Source organism: Pantherophis guttatus, chromosome 8 (assembly GCF_059756535.1).
Source record: "Pantherophis guttatus breed Tessera chromosome 8, ASM5975653v1, whole genome shotgun sequence".
In the NCBI taxonomy this organism is placed as follows: Eukaryota; Metazoa; Chordata; class Lepidosauria; order Squamata; family Colubridae; genus Pantherophis; species Pantherophis guttatus.
Window position 1 is genome coordinate 14,221,803 of NC_142070.1, and position 22,529 is coordinate 14,244,331.

The 22,529-nt window shown below is 40.4% G+C and overlaps 1 protein-coding gene across 1 annotated transcript; it reads left to right on the plus strand.

The window, feature by feature from the left end:
* The first annotated feature begins 60 nt into the window (after positions 1-60).
* IBSP (integrin binding sialoprotein) lies at positions 61-22,460 on the plus strand. The gene is made up of 7 exons (XM_034440456.3): positions 61-148; positions 3,646-3,710; positions 8,751-8,801; positions 8,906-8,977; positions 16,038-16,106; positions 19,642-19,758; positions 21,340-22,460. The coding sequence occupies exons 2-7, from the start codon at positions 3,657-3,659 to the stop codon at positions 21,892-21,894; spliced, it is 918 nt and encodes a 305-aa protein (XP_034296347.2). The 5' UTR covers positions 61-148; positions 3,646-3,656; the 3' UTR covers positions 21,895-22,460.
* The last annotated feature ends 69 nt before the right edge of the window (positions 22,461-22,529 follow it).

Here is a 22,529-nt window from a genome sequence, read left to right on the forward strand (position 1 = left end):
TCATGCAAGGAAAGCGCTGATTGGCTGGCAGAGGGTAAAAATAGTGTGCGTATCCCAGTAGGTTGGCCAAGAACAAACAGATGCTCTGTTAAATCTCAGTTCCCTGACTCCTTGGAGACCGCTCTCCATCCTGCAAGACTGCAGCTTGGTAAGTGACGGGCAGTTATATTGGTTCTTTGCAAGCAATGAGGTTTCTGACATTGCTTAATCCATGCAATTCTCAATTTTTGAACTCTGTTTTTAAGATAATATTTCGCTTTGCAGATATGACTTTCTCGTGCACATTACTTCTGTGATTTAAATCAGTGATTTAAATGAGTCACTATATTTTCCTTGCTTTGATTTCTGTTAGATTAATAAGGCTGGGCTTTTACACTGTACCAACTATAACACAGAGACAGCCTAGGTTTCTGAAAAACGCTTAGCTGGATTTAATTTAAGATGATTTCTTGCAGGAATTGGGGAGAGGGCACGGTGATGGAAAGCCAAGAGACAGAGAGATGATTTTATAGAGTCAACATTATTATAATAAAGAAACTTGGTGTTTGGTCAATACACTGTTTTTATGGCACTTCTCCTGCATTAAGTAAGTCCCAGGGATGAGGCAAGTTGTAGTTTTCCAGCTCCAAAAGTTGGCACAGTCCATGATGATAATAGGAATTGCTTTCCATCTGGAGGGTCAAATTTTGCCTTCCCTCCATCATCTTTGACTAATAAACTCCTAAACATAATTCTCTATAATGCAGATAGAGACGAACTTAACACATTTCATAGTCCACAAAATTAATGTTCAAATGTTCATCAGTCATGAAATTATTAAAGGACCTAAGCAAGATCATTTGTCTGCTACCCAAAGATAATGCACATAACATGGAATTTGTAGCTTACTGTTCGTGTTGTAGAAACAAAAGTATAAATATGGATGTCACCAATTAAATATATTGTTATGTTAGGCCTTGGAATATTTTCTAGAAGGGTCGAATATATGTAAAACTAATCCTTGTATGTACTTATACATGTTCATAACCCTTTGTAGGCTATGCTTCACTGAAGTTTGTTTCTTTCAATTGGTGGTTTAAATGCAAATTGTAACAAAGCACATTAGGTATGGATTAACATGGCACTCTTTTAACAAGGTTTATTCCACTTACTGATACTTTCAATTAAATAACGCTGTCATCTTCTGTTGGCTTTCCAAACTTGGAAGTTTGTTTTAAGGCATGTAGATCAACCCTAATGAAGCTGGTGAAATTGTTTCAGGGCAGCGTCCTGGACAAATTCTGAAATTTAATGAATAGTTTTTAGCAACAGAGAAATGATATGCAATTATGCATCTCTTGTGTTTTTTAAGACTCTGAGATCTGGAATATCCCTTCTCAATTTGGAACTCTGCAGATGTTTTGGTGTCCAACTTTCAAAATGCTGATTGGAAACATCTGGGTATAATCTGGTTGTGAAAGTCTATTCCACAATTTTAAAAACCTGTTATTTCATATAAAACAAAACTTGGTAGTCCATCTCCAAAAATATATATTCTATAATATCTCCTTAGCTTTTTAGTTTCCTTGGGTTCAAAGAAATATACCTTTTAGCTGAGCATTGTTGGTAAAATGATTAATGCATGATGATTGTTCTGAAATTACAACTATGATGACCCAAAAGAGATTAGCCAGAAATGCAATGAATATATCAATAAATACGTAAATGTGAGGACTGCAACATTTGTAAGTCAGAAATCAACTCCCAGCAAAAATTTTAGAATTGCTGATAGATAATGAGCTCAGGCCTCATCTCCCCCCCCCCCCAATTTTTGGAAATCATTGAACTTGCCCTCAGGTCCTTGAAGCAGCATTGCATGACTGTGGAACATTCTAGAGAGGTTATAATGGTGGCCTTTTGATGCTGTTCATAGAGTTGCTCCTGCTCCCTCAGCCCATTCTTTCTTCCAGTGAGGCTCTCACATACTTCCACATCTGGGCAGAAAGAAATAAGCATGAAAGAGTTCCAAGCATAAAGTTATCTATGAATTTCTTCCTTCATTCAAGGCACTGCCACAGCCTGAAAGCTGGCTCTTAGGTAGACATAAGGAGGTACACCAAAAAGCAATCACGAGGAGAAACTGAATGTGTCACTTAGAGAGATTGGGACTGTCTCTCTAGGATAGAAAATGGGGACCCCCCATTTTCTATCCCATAACTCTCTCATTGCCATATTCATCACCTCCAATATTCAGAGAATTAGCTCAATCAGTGAATGAAGGAAACTCGGAATTCATGATGTGACATGATTTGTCTCCCTCATCCACCATTTTTAATACAATTTAGTTAGCATGTAGTATGGTTCTACATTTAGGCAAGAAAAACAAAATGCACAGGTACAGTATATGCGGTACCTTGCTCAATAGTGGTGACTGTGAGAGGGATCTTGGAGTCCTAGTGGATAATCACTTAAATATGAGCCAGCAGTGTGCAGCAGCTGCCAAAAAAGTCAACACAAGTTCTAGGCTGCATAAACAGAGGGATAGAATCAAGATCACGTGAAGTGTTTATAATGCCTTGCTAAGGTCATACTTGGAATACTGCATCCAGTTTTGGTCACCACGATGTAAAAAAGATGTTGAGACTCTAGAAAGAATGCAGAGAAGAACAACAAAGATGATTAGGGGACTCGAGGATAAAACATATAAGAACGGTAACTGGATGTGTCTAGTCTTATGAAAAGAAGGACTAGAGGAGACATGATAGCAGTGTTCTGATATCTCAGGCGTTGCCACAAAGAAGAGGGAGTCTAACTGCTCTCCAAAGTACCTGAGGGTAGAACAAGAAGCAATGGGTGGAAACTAATCAAGGAGAGAAGCAACTTAGAACTAAGGAGAAATTTCCTGACAGTTAGAACAATTCTCAGTGGAACAACCTGCCTCCAGAAGTTGTAAATGCTCCAACACTGGAAGTTTTTAAGAAGATGTTGGATAACCATTTGTCTAAAGTGATGTAGGGTTTCCTGCCTGGGCAGGGGGTTGGACTAGAAGACCTCCAAGGTTCCTTCCAACTCTGTTATTCTATTCTATGAGAGCCATGGAAATCTAGATCTTATGATACATAAACTGCTAGTATAAATCTGTATTTAAATCTTTATATTAAATTTAATATTTCTAAATTCAACTTAGAATATTTCTAAATTCCTGGGAGAATGGACAATTTATTATTAGATTTTTATCTTGCTTTACATATATAAAACTCCGAGGGCCAGCCTACTATATTCCGTACAACAACCCTGTGAAGAGGGTTAGGCTAAGAGAGACTGACTGGCCCAAAGTCACCCAGCTGGCTTTCATGCCTAAGGTATAACCACAACTCTCAGGTTTCTGGTTTCTAGGCTAACATCTTAACCACTGCATCAAAGTCACTTAAATATAACTATAGAATGACCAATGTTAAAAAACTTACCCTGTCACTAATTGAAGGTCTGTATACTTTACTGATGAAATCAATCAATCATTTGTCAAAATCCTACAATGAGGCCCAACAGATATATTTATGGTATTATTTGAACAGAACTGTAGAAATTGTCTATCTTTAATATGTTCCAATTTTATTTATCTTCCTATTTGGAAATATATTTTCTTTTCCTTTCTTTCTTTTTCAGACACCAGAAAAATGAAGACAGCCCTGATCTTCCTCTGTATTATAGGAATCACTTGTGCCTTCTCTGTGAGTAAAAATAACAATATTTTATCTTGGCTAGGATATATTGTATTGTGAATATTCATTTTAATGTCCATTCATTGTGTTATTACTAGTACTATATTATCGTTATTCATTAGAGAGGTTTTTCCACAACTTATCAGATTTCAAATCCATTATAATATTTTGATTTTAAAAATCTACCAGTTAACCAGTATTTATCATGCTAATATAAAATAATATAAAATAAAATCATTTTTAGGTTCAGTTCTTTTGGGATAAATTATTACCCATTGACTTTGTTCTGTTTTTTTTTTTTAATTCACCTGTTTATTCACCTATTTTCTGTTTATGCTTTTATGTATTTTTCTTCTTTCTATCCCTTTATACGTTACATTTGCTTCAATCAGCTTTTATCTTGGCAATTAACACTACTAATCTACTGGCTGCAACTGATGATTCTGGATAGTTATCTATGAATTCAGATTTTTGAATACTTGAGGTGAACATCTTGATCCATGTTGGTTATGTTTGCCGAAAACTGTTTGGTGCTTTTGCTGGAGCAATTAACAATTATCCAGAGTAGGCATTTGATCTCATAAAGCATTTCCTTTATATTATTCATATTTATACCCCAACTGCACAACTATACGGTATCCTTTAGAACAAATATATTTTAAAAAGCAAGACAGCCCCCTAAAGAACTATTTCAAATTAATTGATAGTAATATAAATTCATAGATCAGTCTGTTTTCATTTTCTAAAAATGAAGTTTTGCCTAATTTCATTATGTCCTGGGGTGGGCTGTTGGGGGTTCACAGGGGTTCAGCCCACCCCTCCCCTCCCAGGAGTCCGTTTCCAGCCTCCAGAGGCCTCTGGAGCCTGGGGAGGCTGTTTTCACCCTCCCAGAGACTCGAGGAAAGCCTCTGGAGCCCGGGGAGGGCAAAAACATCTCCCTGCCGCCATGGTGCAGGAGGCCGACTAGGCCACGCCCACCATGCCCATGCCCACCCAGCAACCAAGCAGAGAACCCCTTTATAAAATTTTTGAAGCTCACCCCTGGTCATCAGATGACTTGATTACTACAATGCACTCTATGTGGGGCTGCCCTTGAAGACCACTCAGATGCTTCGGTTGGTCCAGACCACAACAGCACGGGCAGGGACACGCATGCCTGGGTATGCCCATATAAAACCTCTGCTTCATGAGTTGTATTGGCTGCCAGTTTGCTTCCAAGTATGATTCAAGATGATGGTTGCTACCTGTAGAGGACATTATATGATAGGGCGTTGTTACTTTGGGGAATCACCTGTCACACATAGTAGCTGCTTGGCTGATTGATCTAGCAGAGTTGACATGCTCCAAGTCCCATTGATTGAACGATGCCACCTAACGAGAGTTTGGAAGCATTTCTTCTGTATAGCGGTGCCTGCCTCTGGAATGAGGTACCTCCCAAGATTAGGATGGTCCCCACCCTCCTGGTATTTTGAAAGCTCTTTGCTGAGACTTTTGGTGAGGATTGTTGATGCCTCTTTCTTTCCTTTCCTTGTTCCCATTTGGGTTTCTTTTCTCTGCTACTGTATCTCTGCTCTTTTCTTTTGTGTTGTTTTTTTCTGTATTGTGCTGCTCCTTGTTTTTAAATGTCTATCAATTTGTAAATCACTCAGCATCCCCGGGAGTCAGGCAGCATATAGATTTAATTTAATTTTAATTTTAAAATATTTACTATTACTATTATCTTTATCATCAACTAAGCACAGTAAATTGATAGGATGTTGGCTATGGAATTTTTTGTCCTGTGAGTCTAAACATGAATCAACAACTTGATCTGTATCAGGGGAGGGTTTCAAAATCCGTCGCTACCGGTTCGCTCATGGACGCATGCGCGTGTTGGCTTGGCCGATCCAGGGCGAACCGGTGGCAACCCACCACTGATCTGTATGCTTGCCAAGAGCCTAATATTGTATTAGGAAACAGGAATCATAAGTATATATTCATCGTAGAACAATTATAATAAAACTCACACCTATAAATGCCAGTAATTATTTGGCCAAAATTCTACCCACATGCAGGAAGAAAATGCAAGCATATTTAAGGTAACTTACAGATTTGCAGAGCTACAAAAAAAATGTGTGGACAAGTAGGTAGAAGGAGAAAGAAGAAAATAGAAACCTAAACCACCCAATGTAGGCTTAGTTTGTTCACAACAGACGTCAAGGTATGGTATGGCCAAAATTCAAGACCATGGCTGCAATGGTGTGATCAAAGTGTAACTTTTTCAAAATGCATTGCACATGGACACACATGGAAAAATACAGGCAGAACTTTGATTTCAAAGTACCCAGCTGCCATTTTGACTTTTTGACCCCACCCTGAAGACACTCCCTGGTGGATACTTTGCTCATTGAGTCATCCAATGGGAAGGACAAAACTAGATGAACCTGATGAATGGGATGGAGAATCCTACAGAAGGCCACAGCAAGCATGAATTCTTAATAAGACGTTGTTCCGTGAATCTTTTTGTAGCAAGTTCTGTTTGAAGAGCCATAATTTCCAAGTCACTACATATAATAGATTGGCTTTATTCCATATTATTAAAACCTTATACCTCGATATACCTGCCCTGTCCCAGGTGCCATACTACAAGAAAACTGTGGATTAATTTGGTACAGGATCCAAGCCATGGAAAAAAAATGTCATAGGGAAAAACGTGGAGGAACTGAGTGGGTTTAATGTCGTAAAAATATTACTTGATTACTTAATACTTTCGAGGGACCCTATGGGAAATGTTATACAGAAGGATGGATGGATGGATGGATGGATGGACGGATGGGAGAGAGGACAGGAGAACCTATTGCAGAGAGAAGATACCTAGTGGACCTTCTTTATGTGAGATCAGACTTCCAGAGATGGTATTGATAGCATAGAAATTTAATTTTCATGCTATCCCAAGAATAAGCTATCATTTAAGTTTAATGTTCTGTAAGTAGTAGATCTATAACCTAAGGCAGTTACAGGAACATCCACACATTTATTTTTAAAAACACACTTGTTGTTACACTATATTTAGGATATAACTGAATGATAATGATAAAGCAGTGGAGCGCAATTATTCATATCCCAAAAAGTAGCGATCATATCTTATACTTCCATGGTAAAGGAAGAAATCCTATTCAATCCAGCAACTGAATTTTTTTGTCAGTTAGTTATGCCATCTAGTGGAAAATTGTAAGAAAAAGAATTCTATGTATTGAATTCTATGTATTGTCTATCTCACTAGATCGCCTAATCCACACCAGCATTTCATAAATACTAATATTTCATCAGGAAATTGCACAACTTTTTGATTAGCAACTCTTCCTTATATTCAAAGCTATCTGCTATATAACATACAGTAAATGCAAATAAGCATCCTAACAATTCCTTGGAATAATACAGTAGTCACTCATTATTTCTGGGCATCTGACTTAAGCTATGATAAACATACACAACAAATGCATATATTTAAGCTATAAGACTGTTGTTCCTTTTCTCCATCAGTTCATTTTAGGCATGTGCAAAATGGATCAATTCAGAAACAATTTGGGAACAAATGGATGGATTTTGCACGTTCCGTCTCAACTTCATTACATGCTTAGTATGGATGAATAGTAGTTCTGTTTTAGAGTAAGAGGTTAAGTTCAGTTCACAACCTTTCCTGGAAGAGCTAAAAATATTCCTGCTTGAAATAGTCCAGTTATAACAGTCTGTCTCATATAAAGCAAATTCATATGCTTCTAAATTATTACGGAAGATATCATTAAGTTAGATCACCCATCCCTTTAACCAAGTACTGCTAATTCTACCCAGAAGTACCTTTGCTTGTTCTAGCCATATGTGTTTCCCAGCCTGGAACTTCATTTTGGTCCTGACTATTTTGGTCCTACTTTTTACAAGAAATATTTAAAAAGCAAATTCAGATCCTATAAATATATAGATAGCTTTTAATATCCTGTTTTCATGCTCAGCATATCTTCACTAGGCTCTATGATTGCCAGGTTAATATTCCTTTAATGCTACTTGTTTCTACAACAGAATACCAAAATAACAATAGAGTTGGACGGGACCTTGGAGGTCTTCTAGTCCAATCCTCTGCTCAGGCAGGAAACCCTATACCTGTGATGGCGAACCTATGGCACGCGTGCCACAGGTGGCATGCATAGCCATATCGGTGGGCATGCGAGCTCAGCTCCGGCGCGCTGATTTTCGGGCCTTCTGGGCCCACCAGTCAGCAAACGGGCCATTTCCAGCCTCTGGAGTGCCTCCGGGGGGGGGAGAGGCCGTTTTCGCCCTCCCCAGGCTCCTAGAAAGGCTCTGGAGCCTGGGGAAGAGTGAAAAACGAGTCTACCAGGCCCACTGTACCATTACGTGCCAAAAGCAGGGGGAGCATGGGGGGGTCATGCACGCATGCGCAGGGGGTGGAGCGCATAGAATTATGGGTGTGGGCACGCACGTGTGTGACCCCCCCTGCGCTCCACCCACTTTTGGCATGTGATGGCAAAAAGGTTAGCCATCATGCCCTATACCATTTTAGACAAATAGTTTCATTTCATTTAGGTACAGGATAGTACTCCTACTGTACTACTTCTGGATTTGTTTATTGAAACTGGGGGAAAAAAAGAAATTTTAACTTTGGGTTTTGATTATTAGATCTGTTTGTGATGATAGAAGTGCTGTTTGTTATGCTTTATTCTAGTTCAAAGGATTATTGATGTTTAAGTTCTTACCTGTATTGAAGAAAGACTGAAGTTACTTTGTTCCTTAGCTTTTTTCCCCTTTTAGTCTGTTGTTTCTTCAGGATTGTTTTTGTTTGTTTGATTGATTGTTACTTCATTCCTCCTTTTAACTCTTTTTCTTTGTTTTTTGTATTTTATTTTATTTTTTTTGAAATTTAATAAAGTTTTGGGGGGTTGGAAATCCAGACCACATTTCAGGAAAAAAAGTATAGAGGCTGACACCAAGATTAAGTTAGCAATACAATAAAATGAAAGCACTCCCTTTCTAAAGTTATCTCCCCTTCTGTTGTAGGCAAAGCACTTCCGAAGACGATTTAAGTCAGAAGATTCAGAAGAAAATGCGGTATGTTGGCAACATCCTTGAATTTTTAGTTTGCTATTAAGCAGAGCAATTTCTCCCCCCCCCCTAGATTTAATGATTAAAATGTCTTTCTTTTGTTCTGGCAGGTATTCAAGAACAGATACAGGCATTTTCTTTATAGATATCCTCACTTCTACCCACCTATGAAAAGATTCCAGGTAAATACAGTTTTTTGAAAGAACTTAAACTCCAGACAGGAGTTTCCACAGAAGGAGGAATCAAAAAAGGCAAGATGGCAATTCCAATAGTACAATCGAAGCCTTCGCCTTTTTTATATGCAATACATGCACTATCTCAAAGGTCCAGGCCCAGACCGGGGAGGCTCAAAGTAAACACACAGGAAACCAAGCAGCTCAGTAACCCAGACTTTAATCCCAAACAGTAGGCCGGAGCCTTGGTACACAATGAGTATAACAGTTCCATGCAAAGTCAGCTCTGGGAGCTCTCGCCTCCCAGTGCACTCTATAGTCCAGGGCCATACCCTCCGGTCGGTCTGACATGCCCACTGGTCATCCGGTCGCAGCGGCGTGGCCGGGCTGGCAACATGCTTCAGGCAGGAGTGGGTTCCACTTACCTTTGCTACCGGTTCGCAACGGGAGCCCACATGCTTCTGCGCATGCACAGAAACTTCTGTGCATGCGCAGATCATATCTGAAGATGTCTGGGCGGTTGGGTGGAGCCTACTGCCACCGTTACTACCGATTCACAAGAACCGGACCAAACCAGTAGCAACCCACCACTGGCTTCAGGGCCCTGTGAATCCCAACTGGAGGCGCGTGCACAGACACAGGAGCAATCAGCTGGTGAGCGGCTGTGTGGCGCTGCCACCAGAAGTCCCGTTGCTGTTGTCACCTCCTTGCTCTTCATGCCGGGCACCTGCCCCATTGCTTGCTGCCTGGTGCCACTTGTGTAGACCTGACCAGAAGAGTGGCCTGCTGACAAGCGGCTGGTCAGCACTGGCCCAACGTGTCCCGCCATCGCGGCCTCATCCATTGTTGTGATCTCCGTCTCCGATATGTGCTGCTCTGTGCCCTTCTCATCCCCACCACCCCCAGGTATGGCGAGCCCCAGATCGGGACTCGACACACAAAGAGAAGCAGGTCTTTGATTGCACAATCATGGCTGCCATCTTAACCTTTTTTTGCCCTCGCTGTAGGCAGACGTGCTCCAGATTCAAATCTTTAAAAGTATTAGTGCTGATTATTGAGGCACAATACAAAGATGAAAATAGAAGCTACATAAGCTGTATATTTCCCGCAAATACAGATAGTCAACTTACAATAGTTTGTTTAGTTTAAAGAATAACAAAGTTGGAAGGGACTTTGGAGGTCTTCTAGTCCAACGCACTGCTCAGGCAGGAAGGCCTATAGCATTTCAGACAAATGGTTGTCCAATCTCTTCTTAAAAACTTCCAGAGTTGGAGCATCCAGAAGTTTTGGAGGCAAGTCGTTCCACTGATTAATTGTTCTAACTGTCAAAAAATTTATCCTTAGTTCTAGGTTGGTTCTCTCCATGATTAGTTTCCATCCATTGTTTCTTGTCCTGCCTTCAGGGGCTTTGGAGAATAGCTGGACACCCTCTTCTCTGTGGCAACCTCTTAGATGTAAAAGTCTGTAGAGATTCTCAGTCATCCAGGTCATGGTTGTCCCAAAGGTGCTTTTTCAGGAGGCAACTGGACTTTCTTGTTTTTTCTTTGAAGACGTTTCGCTTCTCATCCATTTCCCACTATCCTGTCAGAACAGGAACAAAGTCCAATTGTCTCCTGAAAAAACACCTTTGGGACAATCCCTTAGATATTGGAACACAGCTAGTGACCATTCAAAGTTACAACAGCACTGAAAAAAGTGACTTATGCCTGTTGTACACACTTACAACCGTTGCGCCTTCCCCATGGTCACGTGATCAAAATTTGTACACTTAGCAACTGACTCATATTTATGACGATTGCAGTGTCCCAGGGTCAGGTGATCCCTTTTTGTGACCTTCTGACAAGCAAAGTCAATGGGGAAGCCAAAGTCATTTAATAACTGTGTTACTAATTTAACAGCTGCAACGATTCACTTAACAACGGTGGCAAGAAAGGTTATAAAATGTTGCAAAATTCACTTAACAACTCTTCTCACTTAGGAACAGAAATTTTGGGCTCAGTTGTAGTCATAAGCTAAGGACTACCTATAATTCTATAAAATGCCCAAAATACCTGGCATATTTTTCTTATGTACAGTCATCCAGATACAGTATAGTCAACTTCACAGAGGTAAAAATCCCATGGAGAGTAATATTTTTACTATTCTTTCTGCTCTTTTGCACCTGACAAATAGGCAGTGTGCAGAAAACTTGATTATGTGCTAATTCTTGCACAAATAGTCAAATATCAGAAGTAAAATCACCGAAAAGGAAGTAACTTGTATAGAACCACTGATGGACAATACTGTTAATCCATGAAAATAATATATTTCTGGAAGGTTTTCTTTCTTTCATTGTTAAGGAGACAAGTGGGATGTTAAAGAAAATCCATAAAGAAGTGGCTTCTTATGGACAAGTTGGGAGTAATGCAGGGGCCTGTTAATTATATGTTTTCAAATATGGGTCATGTAAGGAACTAAAAATGGTCTTCTGGTAATGTTGCCTCAACAGAACAGTGGTTTGGCATCTCTGTGAGGGACAACAGAGATATTTTTATATTGATAGTGACTTTGCAGCCTTGGACAACTTGCTTGTCTTATTATTCCTTATGGATAATACAAAGATTAACCCTAAAACATCAATAGTTTTCTTAAAAACCTGGAAGAGCTTGAAGTCATGGCCTATTCAGCCCCCATTTTTGGAAAGAAATAATATTTTCTGTCTTTTACGGCAGCATGAAAGAAATTGACATAATCTAAGGTGGCTTCTTCAGAGCACTGCAAAGCTGCTAAGCCATGTTTAAGCTGGAAAAATTGCCTTTCAAAGGCCTTTTTATTAAAATAAGATAGTGTTTTATACAATGCAATCTACACTGAGCTGCAGGGTTTCAAACAGGAATCCTTCTAGGGCAGTGATGGAGAACCTTTTCGGCACAAGTGCTGAATATCGTATTTTTCAGAGTATAAGACGCACCTTTCCCCCCTAAAAGTGGCTGAAAATTTGGGTGCGTCTTATACTCCAAATGTAGCTTTTTCGAAGCTTTTTTCAGCCCTAATGAGGTGCTAGCAAGTGAAGCAATCTTCCCAGCTTTGCCTGCTCCCTCAACTCTCCGCTTAGCAAGTGAAGCGATCTCCATGCTTTGCTCCGACTCTCAGCTGTTCTTTAGAAGCTTTTTTGCAGCCCTAACTAGGTAGTAGCCGAGGGAAGCGATCTCCCCATGTTTTGCCTGCTTTTCTCAATGCTGCTTCCTCTCAGCTGTGCTTTAGAAGCTGGTTTTTATCCCCAAGCAGAGGATAAAAAACCAGCAAACTAATGTGCTGAAGCTGACCAGACTAAGGACGCTAGCCAGATGAATACCTGGTAGGCAGTTTCCCCTCACCCACCCCCATTTTCCTCCCCAAAAACTAAGCTATGTCTTATACTCCAAAAAATACGGTAGGTCGCACGGAAATGTTGCATGCATGCATGCACGTACGTCGGGGCCATGCTCCGGAAAAGCTGAACTTCTGGGTTCTAGCGCGCATGCGCGCCCGACGATCAGCTAGCTGGCACGCATGGGCAGGCCAGTTTTCATCACTGCCGCACGCACGAAGGGATCACACTCCAGAAAAGCCGAACGTCTGGGTTCTGGCATGCATGCGCACCCGACAATCAGCTGGCTGGCATATATGCGCACACTGGTTTTCGGCACTACCACACGAGTGAAGGACAGCTGATCATCATGCGCACATGCACACCAGAAACCCAGAAGACAAGCAGGCAAGGCCACGTGTGCCGGGCGACATGACTTTGTGTGCCACTTTCGGCATGTGTGCCATAGGTTCGCCATCATGGTTCTAGGGCCGTGATGGCAAACCTATGGCATGTGTGCCAGAGGTGGCATGCAGTGCCCTCTCTGATGGCACGTGAGCAGTCGCCCCAGTTCAGCTCTGCTGCGCATGCGTGCGTGCCTCCCACCAGCCAGCTGGTCTTTGGGTGTCTGCCGTGCATGTGTAGGGGGACGGGGTCCGTGCGTGCATTGCATTTGGGGGGTTCAGGCGTGCATACATTGCATTTGGGGGGTTTGCACACGTGCATTCACGCATGCACGCTTTGGGCACTCGGTCCAGAAAAGGTTAGCCATCACTATTCTAGGGCAAAATGGAGATGCAAGGATTACTGTAGAATCCAGAGATTCTACAATTAAATCAAGCCTCCAGGCTTGCTAGTTTCCTATGTGAACTTTGAAAGCTAACTGCTGAACCAATATATACACCACTTGTTCTTTATATACAAATTAGAACTTGGAATATATATATGCCAGTTTACATGATGGTAAAGGATTCAGAAACTTGCAATCATTGGTTGCCTACCTCGCTACAAGGTATACAGGTAGTTCTTGACTTACAACCACAACTGAGCCCAACATTTCTGTTGCTAAGTGAAACCGTTGTGAAACGAGTTTTGCCCCGTTTTACGCCCTTTTCTGCCACAGTTTTAAGTGAACCACTGCAGTTGTTAAGGTACTGACATGGTCATTCAATGAAAAGGGTTTTCCCATTATCTTTGCTTGTAAGAAGGTCGTGAAAGGTGAGGCTGTGGGACACTGCAACCATCATAAATACGCCAAGCATCTGAATTTTGATCACGTGCCCATGGGGACACTGCAACAGTCGCAGGTGTGAAAAATGGTCATAAGGACCAGAGAAACGAGTGTACTGCTAGGTATTCTGGCCGTTCCTGTTAAGGGTATTCTTGGCTCATAACCGATGTTGTGGGTTATTGAGCAGAGTACCCTTTGAGTAAACGCATGAAAAGCGACTGGGAGTGGTTGTGAACAATCACAGTCAACATACAAACACACTGAGTTGTTGTAGTCTTTTACTTTTAGAAAAAGTAAAGCAAAGTCCAAAAACAATCCAAGTCATACACAGATAAGACGAGAGTTAAAAGATCAATTCAGGGATATTTCAAGTACAAAGTCTTCTTACCGGTTGTAGTCATACACATTAAAACAGTTCTTCCTGAGTTTCAAAACAGGAACAAGTACAATATCAAAACATTCAATAAATAGTAGAAAACAACATGTAGCTATGATCAAACAGTGATCATGCAGAGAGATCAGGTAGAGAGTTATAGCAAATAAGCAGGTAAAATGGTGTAGTATCCATACAAGCCATGATCCTGACTTCCCTTAAGTACATTGGCTACAGAGCTTAGCCAATCAGGATACAGGATGATGCAATACAGTCTTAAAGCAATATAATACCTTTCTGACTGCAAACATACATTGTTGGTTTATATATTGCCTGACCAACTAGTTAGACAAATAACCATTTCCTAACAGTTCCAACAGTACCTATCTTCAGTGGCTGCTTAAGGATGAGCAGTCCGTAACTACAGCACAGGTGGCCAGATTCTGCACAGCACCACTGGGGATTCATCGCAAATGCGTGTCTTCTCCACCGTAGCGATGTTATATAACAATTGTGGCTAACCCTTTGCACCAGGGGTGGGTTCTACTTACCTTTACTACCGGTTCTCAACGGGATCGCATGCGCAGATCGCCGATGATGACATCCGAGGCGGTGGGCGGGACTTCCCGCTGGTTTTACTACCGGTTCCTGCGAACCGATCTGAACTGAGGGCAACCCACCACTGCTTTGCACTTCTTAGTTGTTTCCCTTTTAGCGTTGAACCTACAACGGGCCACACAGTTGAGGGATTGCAACTATCGTATAGTCAGACCATGTATAACTGACATTGAATTTTATTATAGATTTTATATAGATGTTATTTATTATTTTATACTAGAATTTTTAAGTGTGTATATATATATATATATATATATATACTAAGCACCTTTATTTGTGCTGGTCTAAGACTGTAATAATAAATTGTATTGTATTGGTCATAAGTCACTTTTTTTTATAAAAGTTTTTTATTTTTATTTCTCATAAAACATATATAAATGTACATTCTCTTTAACCATTCTTATCGCACATGTTATCTTTTGGTTTCCATATTGGTTCATTCTTCATCCTAAAACTTTAAAATATATTCGGAGTTGCTCTTCTGCCATTCCATATCTCCCTTCTTCCACAACAACCATTCCTCTTCTTCTCCTCTCTTACCCTTCCCTCCCTTCTTCTATTCTTTTCAACTTTCTTCTTTCCTCCTTTCCTTTCCCTTCCTTTCCCCCACTCCTCCCCTCTTCCTCCCTTTCTAACCCTCTCTCCTACTCTTATTTCCCCTCCCTTTCTTCCTCTCCTTTTCCCTTTCTTCTCTCTCTCTCTTTTCCTCCTTTCTCCTCTCTCCTTCCTACCTTTCCATCTACTCATCTCTCCCTTCCCTCTCTGTTGTTGTGCCCTTTTTCAATTCAATATTTTATCAAGATGGTATTTTAGCAACCCCAATCTTATATTTACCCACATTTTCCTTTCAATTTCTTTTCTATTTTGCTGGTTAGACATATATCATCCTTAAAGTACATTTATATAGTACCTCTTTTTTCATTTCCCCCCTCCTTCCCTCTTTTTCATTTACCCAGGTGTCATCTGGATTTCTAATTTTTTTGGTCTTTTCTCTCATTTATTTTTATTCATATTCCTTTTCTAGCCAATCATAAAAACGTCCCCATGTCTTGAAGTACACCAATTCCTCTTTATCTTTTATTCTTAATGTTAACGTGTTCATTTCTGCGCATTCTAAAATTTTCTTTATTATTTCTCCTTCTAAAGGGATTTTTTTCTGCTTTCCAGCTTTGTGCAAATACTATTCTAGTCGCTGTTATTATATGTATAATCAAATATGTATCAAATATATATAATCAAATACATATACATAAGTCACTTTTTTCAGTGCTGTTGTAACTTTGAACAATCACTAAATGAACTGCAAGTCAACAACTACCTGTATTTCCATATTGCCTCTATTTTATTTTTCTTAATCCAGCAACAAAACATCTGCAGTCTGGGCTCTGAAGTACTGGAAAAATTACACAGACTTGAAGGCCACTGTATACATACGGGAGAGCAAAAGTTTTTTGCTTTTCTGTAAATAAGCATTCATGTTGTTTGGGAGCCAATGCCTCAGAACTGTTTCTCTTTTCAGTTTAACAGTGACTCATCTGAAGAAGGTTTTGGTGGCAATAGTTCAGAGGAGGAAGAGGAAGAAGAAGGGGTAAGGAATGTGTCTGGTTTTATTCAAAACAAAACCAAAGAGCATTGTTTTTAAACCCTATACTCTGTGAATGCTTATGGTGAAGATTAGTAACTGACCACACGTTTCTATTCTGGTTTGATGTTTGTCATCTAAACAAGCAGCAACCTTGCAGATACAGTAAAAGCTATTGGAACCCACAAATTTGGAGACAAAACAATTTTTTTTTTTTGTCCATTTATTCAAGAACAATTGCCGGGGTTGCTTGCAGGTCCATGGAAGCCTTTCTATTTTTGTCATGACTTGCAAGCAACAAAATTCTGGATGGGCCATCAAAAATGAGGAATAAGTATTCTGCTCGGTTATATATATATATTATATTTATATATATATATAAACTGGCCTGAATTAAGGAGATCAGTGGTAGACAGACAGACAGACAGATCCTGATTGTTGTTGTTGTTGTTGTTGTTGTTTAAATTTGATTTATATGCCGCCCTTCTCCAGAGACTCAGGGCAGCTTACAATACGTTAAGCAATAGCCTTCATACTTTTGTATATTTATACAAAGTCAGCTTATTGTCCCCACAAACTGGGTCCTCAATTTACCTACCTTAGAAAGGATGGAAGGCTGAGTCAACCTTGAGCCTGGTGAGATTCGAACTTACAGTAATTGCAGACAGCTGGTGTTAATCACAATGCTATCAGTCTGCTGAGCCAGCAGGCCCTTGTTATTGTTGTTAGTTGCGAAGTTATGTCCGACCCATCGCGACCCCATGGACAACATTCCTCCAGGCCTTCCTGTCCTCTACCATCCTCTGGAGTCTATTTAAACTCATGCCTACTGCTTCAGACTTCATGCCTACTGCTTCAGTGATTCCATCCAACCACCTTGTTCTCTGTCATCCCCTTCTTCTTTTGCCCTCAATCTTTCCCAACATTAGGTTCTTCTCCAGTGAGTCCAGACAGATCCTGATAGGTAGACACAATACCAACAGAAGAGAATATTTGTAGCTCAGGGTTGAACTGTGGGGTCCTTGGTGCTTTCTGAGCTAGGTTGTTTTCATGCAAAACATTTCATTACCTGACTAGGTAACATCATCAATGCTAGTGAGTGTGGTTTTGGTTTTGCTGGATGGTGTTGCTATCAAGCCATTGTGGACTCAAAGAGACTTTATTATCATAAAATGGTGGAGAATATATGTAGTTCAGAGAGTTGAATTGTGGGATTTCTGGTGTTCTCTGAGTTTGTTTTCTTGTTGCAGATCATTACCAAGAAAGGTAACTTCGTCACTGCATGAGAGCCAGTTTGTACGAGGAGAAGTTGAGTTTATGAGACACGGTCCAGTCTAGTGGTTAGGACACCAGGCTAGAAACAAGGAGACCATGAATTCCAGTCCCAACCTAGGCATAAAAGCTGGCAGGATGACTTTGGGGCTGTCACTTTCTCTCACCCCAACTTACCTCATGATGTTGTTGTTGTGGGGAAAATAGGAGGAAGAAGGAATATTAGATATGTTTGCAATCTTGAATTATCTATGAAAGTATAAAGGCGGAATTTTATTTAAAAAATCTAAAATACATACACACATTTATGTACATAATCCATTCAGATATCTTGCCTAAATATGTAGAGGTTGGGGAGAGACATCAATAGGGCAGTGGTGAAATCCAATTTTTTTTTTACTACCGGTTCTGTGGGCGTGGCTTGGTGGGCATGGCAGGGGAAGGATACTGCAAAATCTCCATTTCCTCCCCACTCCTGGGGGAAGGATACTGTAAAATCCCCATTTCCTCCCCATTCCTGGGGGAAGGATATTGCAAAATCTCCATTCCCACCAGAGGTGGGTTTCAGCAGGTTCTGACCAGTTCTGGAGAACCGGTAGCGGAAATTTTGAGTAGTTCAGAGAACCGGTAGTAAAAATTTTGACTGGCCCCGCCCCCATCTATTCTCTGCCTCCCAAGTCCCAGCTGATTGGGAGGAAATGGGGATTTTGCAGTATCCTTACCCTGGAGTGGACATTTTACAGTATCCTTCCCCTGCCACACCCACCAAGCCATGCCCACCAAGCCATGCCACGCCCAAGAAGCCACACTCACAGAACCTGTAGTAAAAAATTTTGAAACCCACCACTGATTCCCACCCCACTCTGGGGCCAGCCAGAGGTGGTATTTGCTGGTTCTCCAAACTACTGAAAATTTCCGCTACCGGTTCCCCAGAACCTGTTGAATAGCACCCTTGCAATGGGGCAATAGTTAGTCCAACTTTGAGTTTTCAACACCTTCAGATACATGACTCCATGGAGCTATTATCTTTCTCAGATCCATTTCAGTGGTTTTATTCCAGGCTATGCCCTGTCTTGACATAGGCAGAACCTCAACAACATTTAAATAAATAGTCCTATAATTGCTGTTATATGGGGGGTCATGGAGACCTCTGGTAGCTATCCAGATAGTTAGCCACACCCTGCAATTTTGCAAGTCCTTTCAATGGAGACGAAAATAACTTCCATTTTTCATGGTATCACATTTCAACTTATTTTTAAGCATTTTAACCATCTGATCTTAAGTACAGCTACACTGGCATATAAATATTTAGGTTGGTCTGACCAGCAGCGTGCGAGAACAATATTGCAAAACATGACATTCTGCCAATTTTGTAGAAAGATATTATCAGAGTTCCGGGCAATTGCCCGAGTGCTTGAGATTCAATTTCATCCAGAAATTTTAGACTAAATTTTTTTCAGTGTATCCTACAAACATCAGGTCATGGATTGATGGAATTAATACCATGTGTCCAGTGGTGGGTTTCAAAAATTTTTACTACCGGTCCTGTGGATGTGGCTTGGTGGGTGTCGCATGGCTTGGTAGGCATGGCATGGGAAGGATACTGTAAAATCTCCATTGCCTCCCCAATCCAGGGGAGCAAATGGGGCAAAATCCCCATTTCCTCCCGATCAGCTGGGACTCGGGAGGCAGAGAATAGATGGGGGTGGGGCCAGTTGGAATTTTTACTACCAGTTCTCCGAACTACTCAAAATTTCCGCTACCGGTTCTCCAGAACTGGTTAGAATCTGCTGAAACCCACCTCTGCATGTGTCCTACATTATATCCAGTGGTGGGATTCAAATTTTTTTACTACCGGTTTTGTGGGCGTGGCTTGGTGGGCGTGGCATGGCATGGCATGGCTTGGTGGGCGTGGCAGGGGAAGGATACTGTAAAATGTCCATTCCCTCCCCACTCCAGGGGAAGGTTATTGCAAAATCCCCATTTCCTCCCAATCAGCTGGGACTCAGGAAGCAGAGAATAGAAAGGTATTAAGCCCCATTTTTACCTTAGATTCAAATATTTATTGTTGTCATTTAGTGGCTTGAGTGGATTTGAGATGATGGGACTTTTTCAAGTTGAGGCATGTACCGCCTTGTATCAGTAGCTTTATAGGCATTAGTACTATGAAAATATTGATAGTAAATATGATCATGAAAATGATTTCATTTATGCGTATCTTTTGAAATAATACGCAGTGTGATATTCGTATTGTTTAACGCCCCAACAGGGACAATCAAATGAAGAAAATGAAGGTGGAAAGGGAAGTGAAGAGACCACGGTGGCTCCCACTACACCTGCAGCTGGAGATAAGAAGACTGATGGAAACGCTGAACCTCCCACAAAGGTAAGCAAGTTATGGAAATTTGGAATATGTCAAATCAAATAAAAACATTGTCATGGCGAAGAGCTGTAAAACAAGCAGACAGACAGACAGACAGACAAACCAACAAAAAGGCGTAGGAGGAAGCTGGGCTTTAGGATGCATCATCATCTGCCACATTCTTGGCTAGAGAACAGAATTTGGTGTTGCTAAACAGTACTTGAAAGTTCTCGTTGGCTAATAGGAAGCTATTTAATAACCACCTGACTGTCCTGGTAATATCACTGAAATGAAGGCAATATTAAGTTTTGATATTAACACTAGACAGACATGTCACTGGAAGGGGGGAAAAAATCACAAAACTGCATCTCACTTATTTTGGTCATGTCATGCGGGAGAATTCACTGGGGAAAGCAATTATGTTTGGAAGAGTTAGAGATAAAAGGAAGGCAGGCTGTCAAATAACATGGTGGCTGGACACCATCAAAGCTGACCAGAGCATAGACCAACTCAAAGAAGTAATGCAAAACCTGGCCCATAGAATTGCCAAGAGTTGGACACAATTGAATGGCTAACGTCATCATTGTAGGAGATAACCAAGCTGAGCCTGAGGGAGGAGTCAAATATGTCATCAGCCATGAGTCCCTGTGCACTCATATGAGATCTAAGTACAGTCTACCTTGAATTCCTTTCTTAACTCCCGCTCGTTTCCCTTGGCTGCTAGTAGTTCAGATTCTTGTAGAAAGCTTAACCTTGCAATAAATCTTTATATTCATTTGAACTGCCTGAATCTCTTGATTTCCCCGGCACTTGAAAATCATCATCATCATCATCATTATCATCATATTTTGGTATAAGGCCAAATCAGATCTTCACTGAAGAAGGAGATATGTACCCATTTCAATTTCTTTCATGCCACAAAAGCACACGCAATGTGTTATAGCAGTTTTGTGATAGTTGGCCTGGGGAAGCCCAGAAGGAAGGGCATTCTGACATATCTTGTAAAGTGCACATGCCTTTGATATTTAGAGTAGATCAGTGGATAAAGAGACAATGATTCTCCCATCAAACATAATTGGAATCATACAGAAAATGAGTATCTGATCTAGACTGAATTGTAGTTCTAAACCCAGAAGGAATTTTTTGGGCTTGCAATAGTATATATGAATTGAATAAGAATTCAGTGGTATAAGTGGGTCTTTCAACTTTATGAATTTAAGATTCCTATAACTTTTATACAATCCATATTGGTGAAGGTTAAAACCAGATCATACATACTGGGAATGGGTGCCTTTGCAGATCATAATTAGCTTCCTAATATTGTACTGTATTGTATTGTATTATAATAAATTTCAATATATTTTTTTTTCTTTAAAAATGAAAAGTATAGTCGAAATGCTAGGAATGGCAGGAGACCTCACATTTCTATTGTAAATGGTCAGGAATCCACAGGAGCACGGTGGAATAAAATTAAGCAAGTACATACAAATTACAGCGTTGGTCCTTGAATATCAATGAAATTATGATTAAAGCTTGCAATTAAAAAAAATAGCTTCCTAATCTATCCCCCTCCCCTTCTTTTTTAAAAAAATTGCATCAATATAGGTGCCAGGAGCCAAAGAGCCTCTTCAGAAACCCGGCAAAGAAGCAGGCGATAAAAAGGTTGAAAATGCTCCCAAAAAAGACGCAGAGGAAGAAGACAGTGATGAAAATGAGGAAGAGGAGAATGAAGAGGAAGAAGAAGAGAAAGTAGATGAAAATGGAAGCGGTGCTAACGCCACCAGCACAAACAGCACCCTAGAAGAAACTGGAAATGGAGGAGAGGAGGAAGAAGAGGAAGAAAACGAAGCAACGACCATCAGTCTAACCACCTTGGTGACAACTGTCAACCCTACTGAAAGTAGTACAGGTGAACAGTGGCAAGATGGGACCACTGCTTCAGATCAGAGCCAGTATGACACTACCACTGAAGACCCATGGGTGCATGATGCCTCCACCACAAATGGTTATGAACATGGATATGAAGCCCAAACTGATTATTATGCCAGTGAGAACGGGTACCCACGAGGAGATACTTTCAGAACATACGAGGATGAGTATAGTTACTACAAAGGGCATGGATATGATGTATATGGCCAAGATTACTACTATAATCAGTGAAAAAAATTAGCCATCCCTTGACATGTTGATCATATATTTTGGCATGTCAAGTGTTCACAAAATCTACTCAGGAAAATGCATCACAATAGAATGGTGCTTGTAAAACAAGACAAACAGTTGATATCTGGTATTAGTGCTAACTATGAAAATATGCTGTTTTTAAAGGTTTGCCTTTGATCAATATTCATGTACCCATCATGGATTTATAAAATGATTTATTTTAAAGAAATAATCACATTGACGATGGATATTATTTTGTTGCTCAACATCAGTTTTTCTTCGGGTGGTGCTGAACTTGGACAACTAGGTTCCATATTAGCCACTTCTTTGTCAGATGAAAATATTATCAGACTGAAGTTTGTTGTATAAAATAGATGGCCCATTCTTATATTTATATTACAACTGAGTTTTGAGATATACCAACCAGATTAACTCAAAGTAAACATGAGGAAATAAGTTAAATTTATCAGACTGATTTCATTTTGTTCTGATTATCTTGTACTGATAAAGATTATAATTATGTTTACATTAGTCACAGATGAAAAATAAAATCATTCCTACTACTACATTGCATTGAAAGCTCAGACTACCATCTATAGGGTATGTGGATGATATTGTCATTCGAATATTGACTC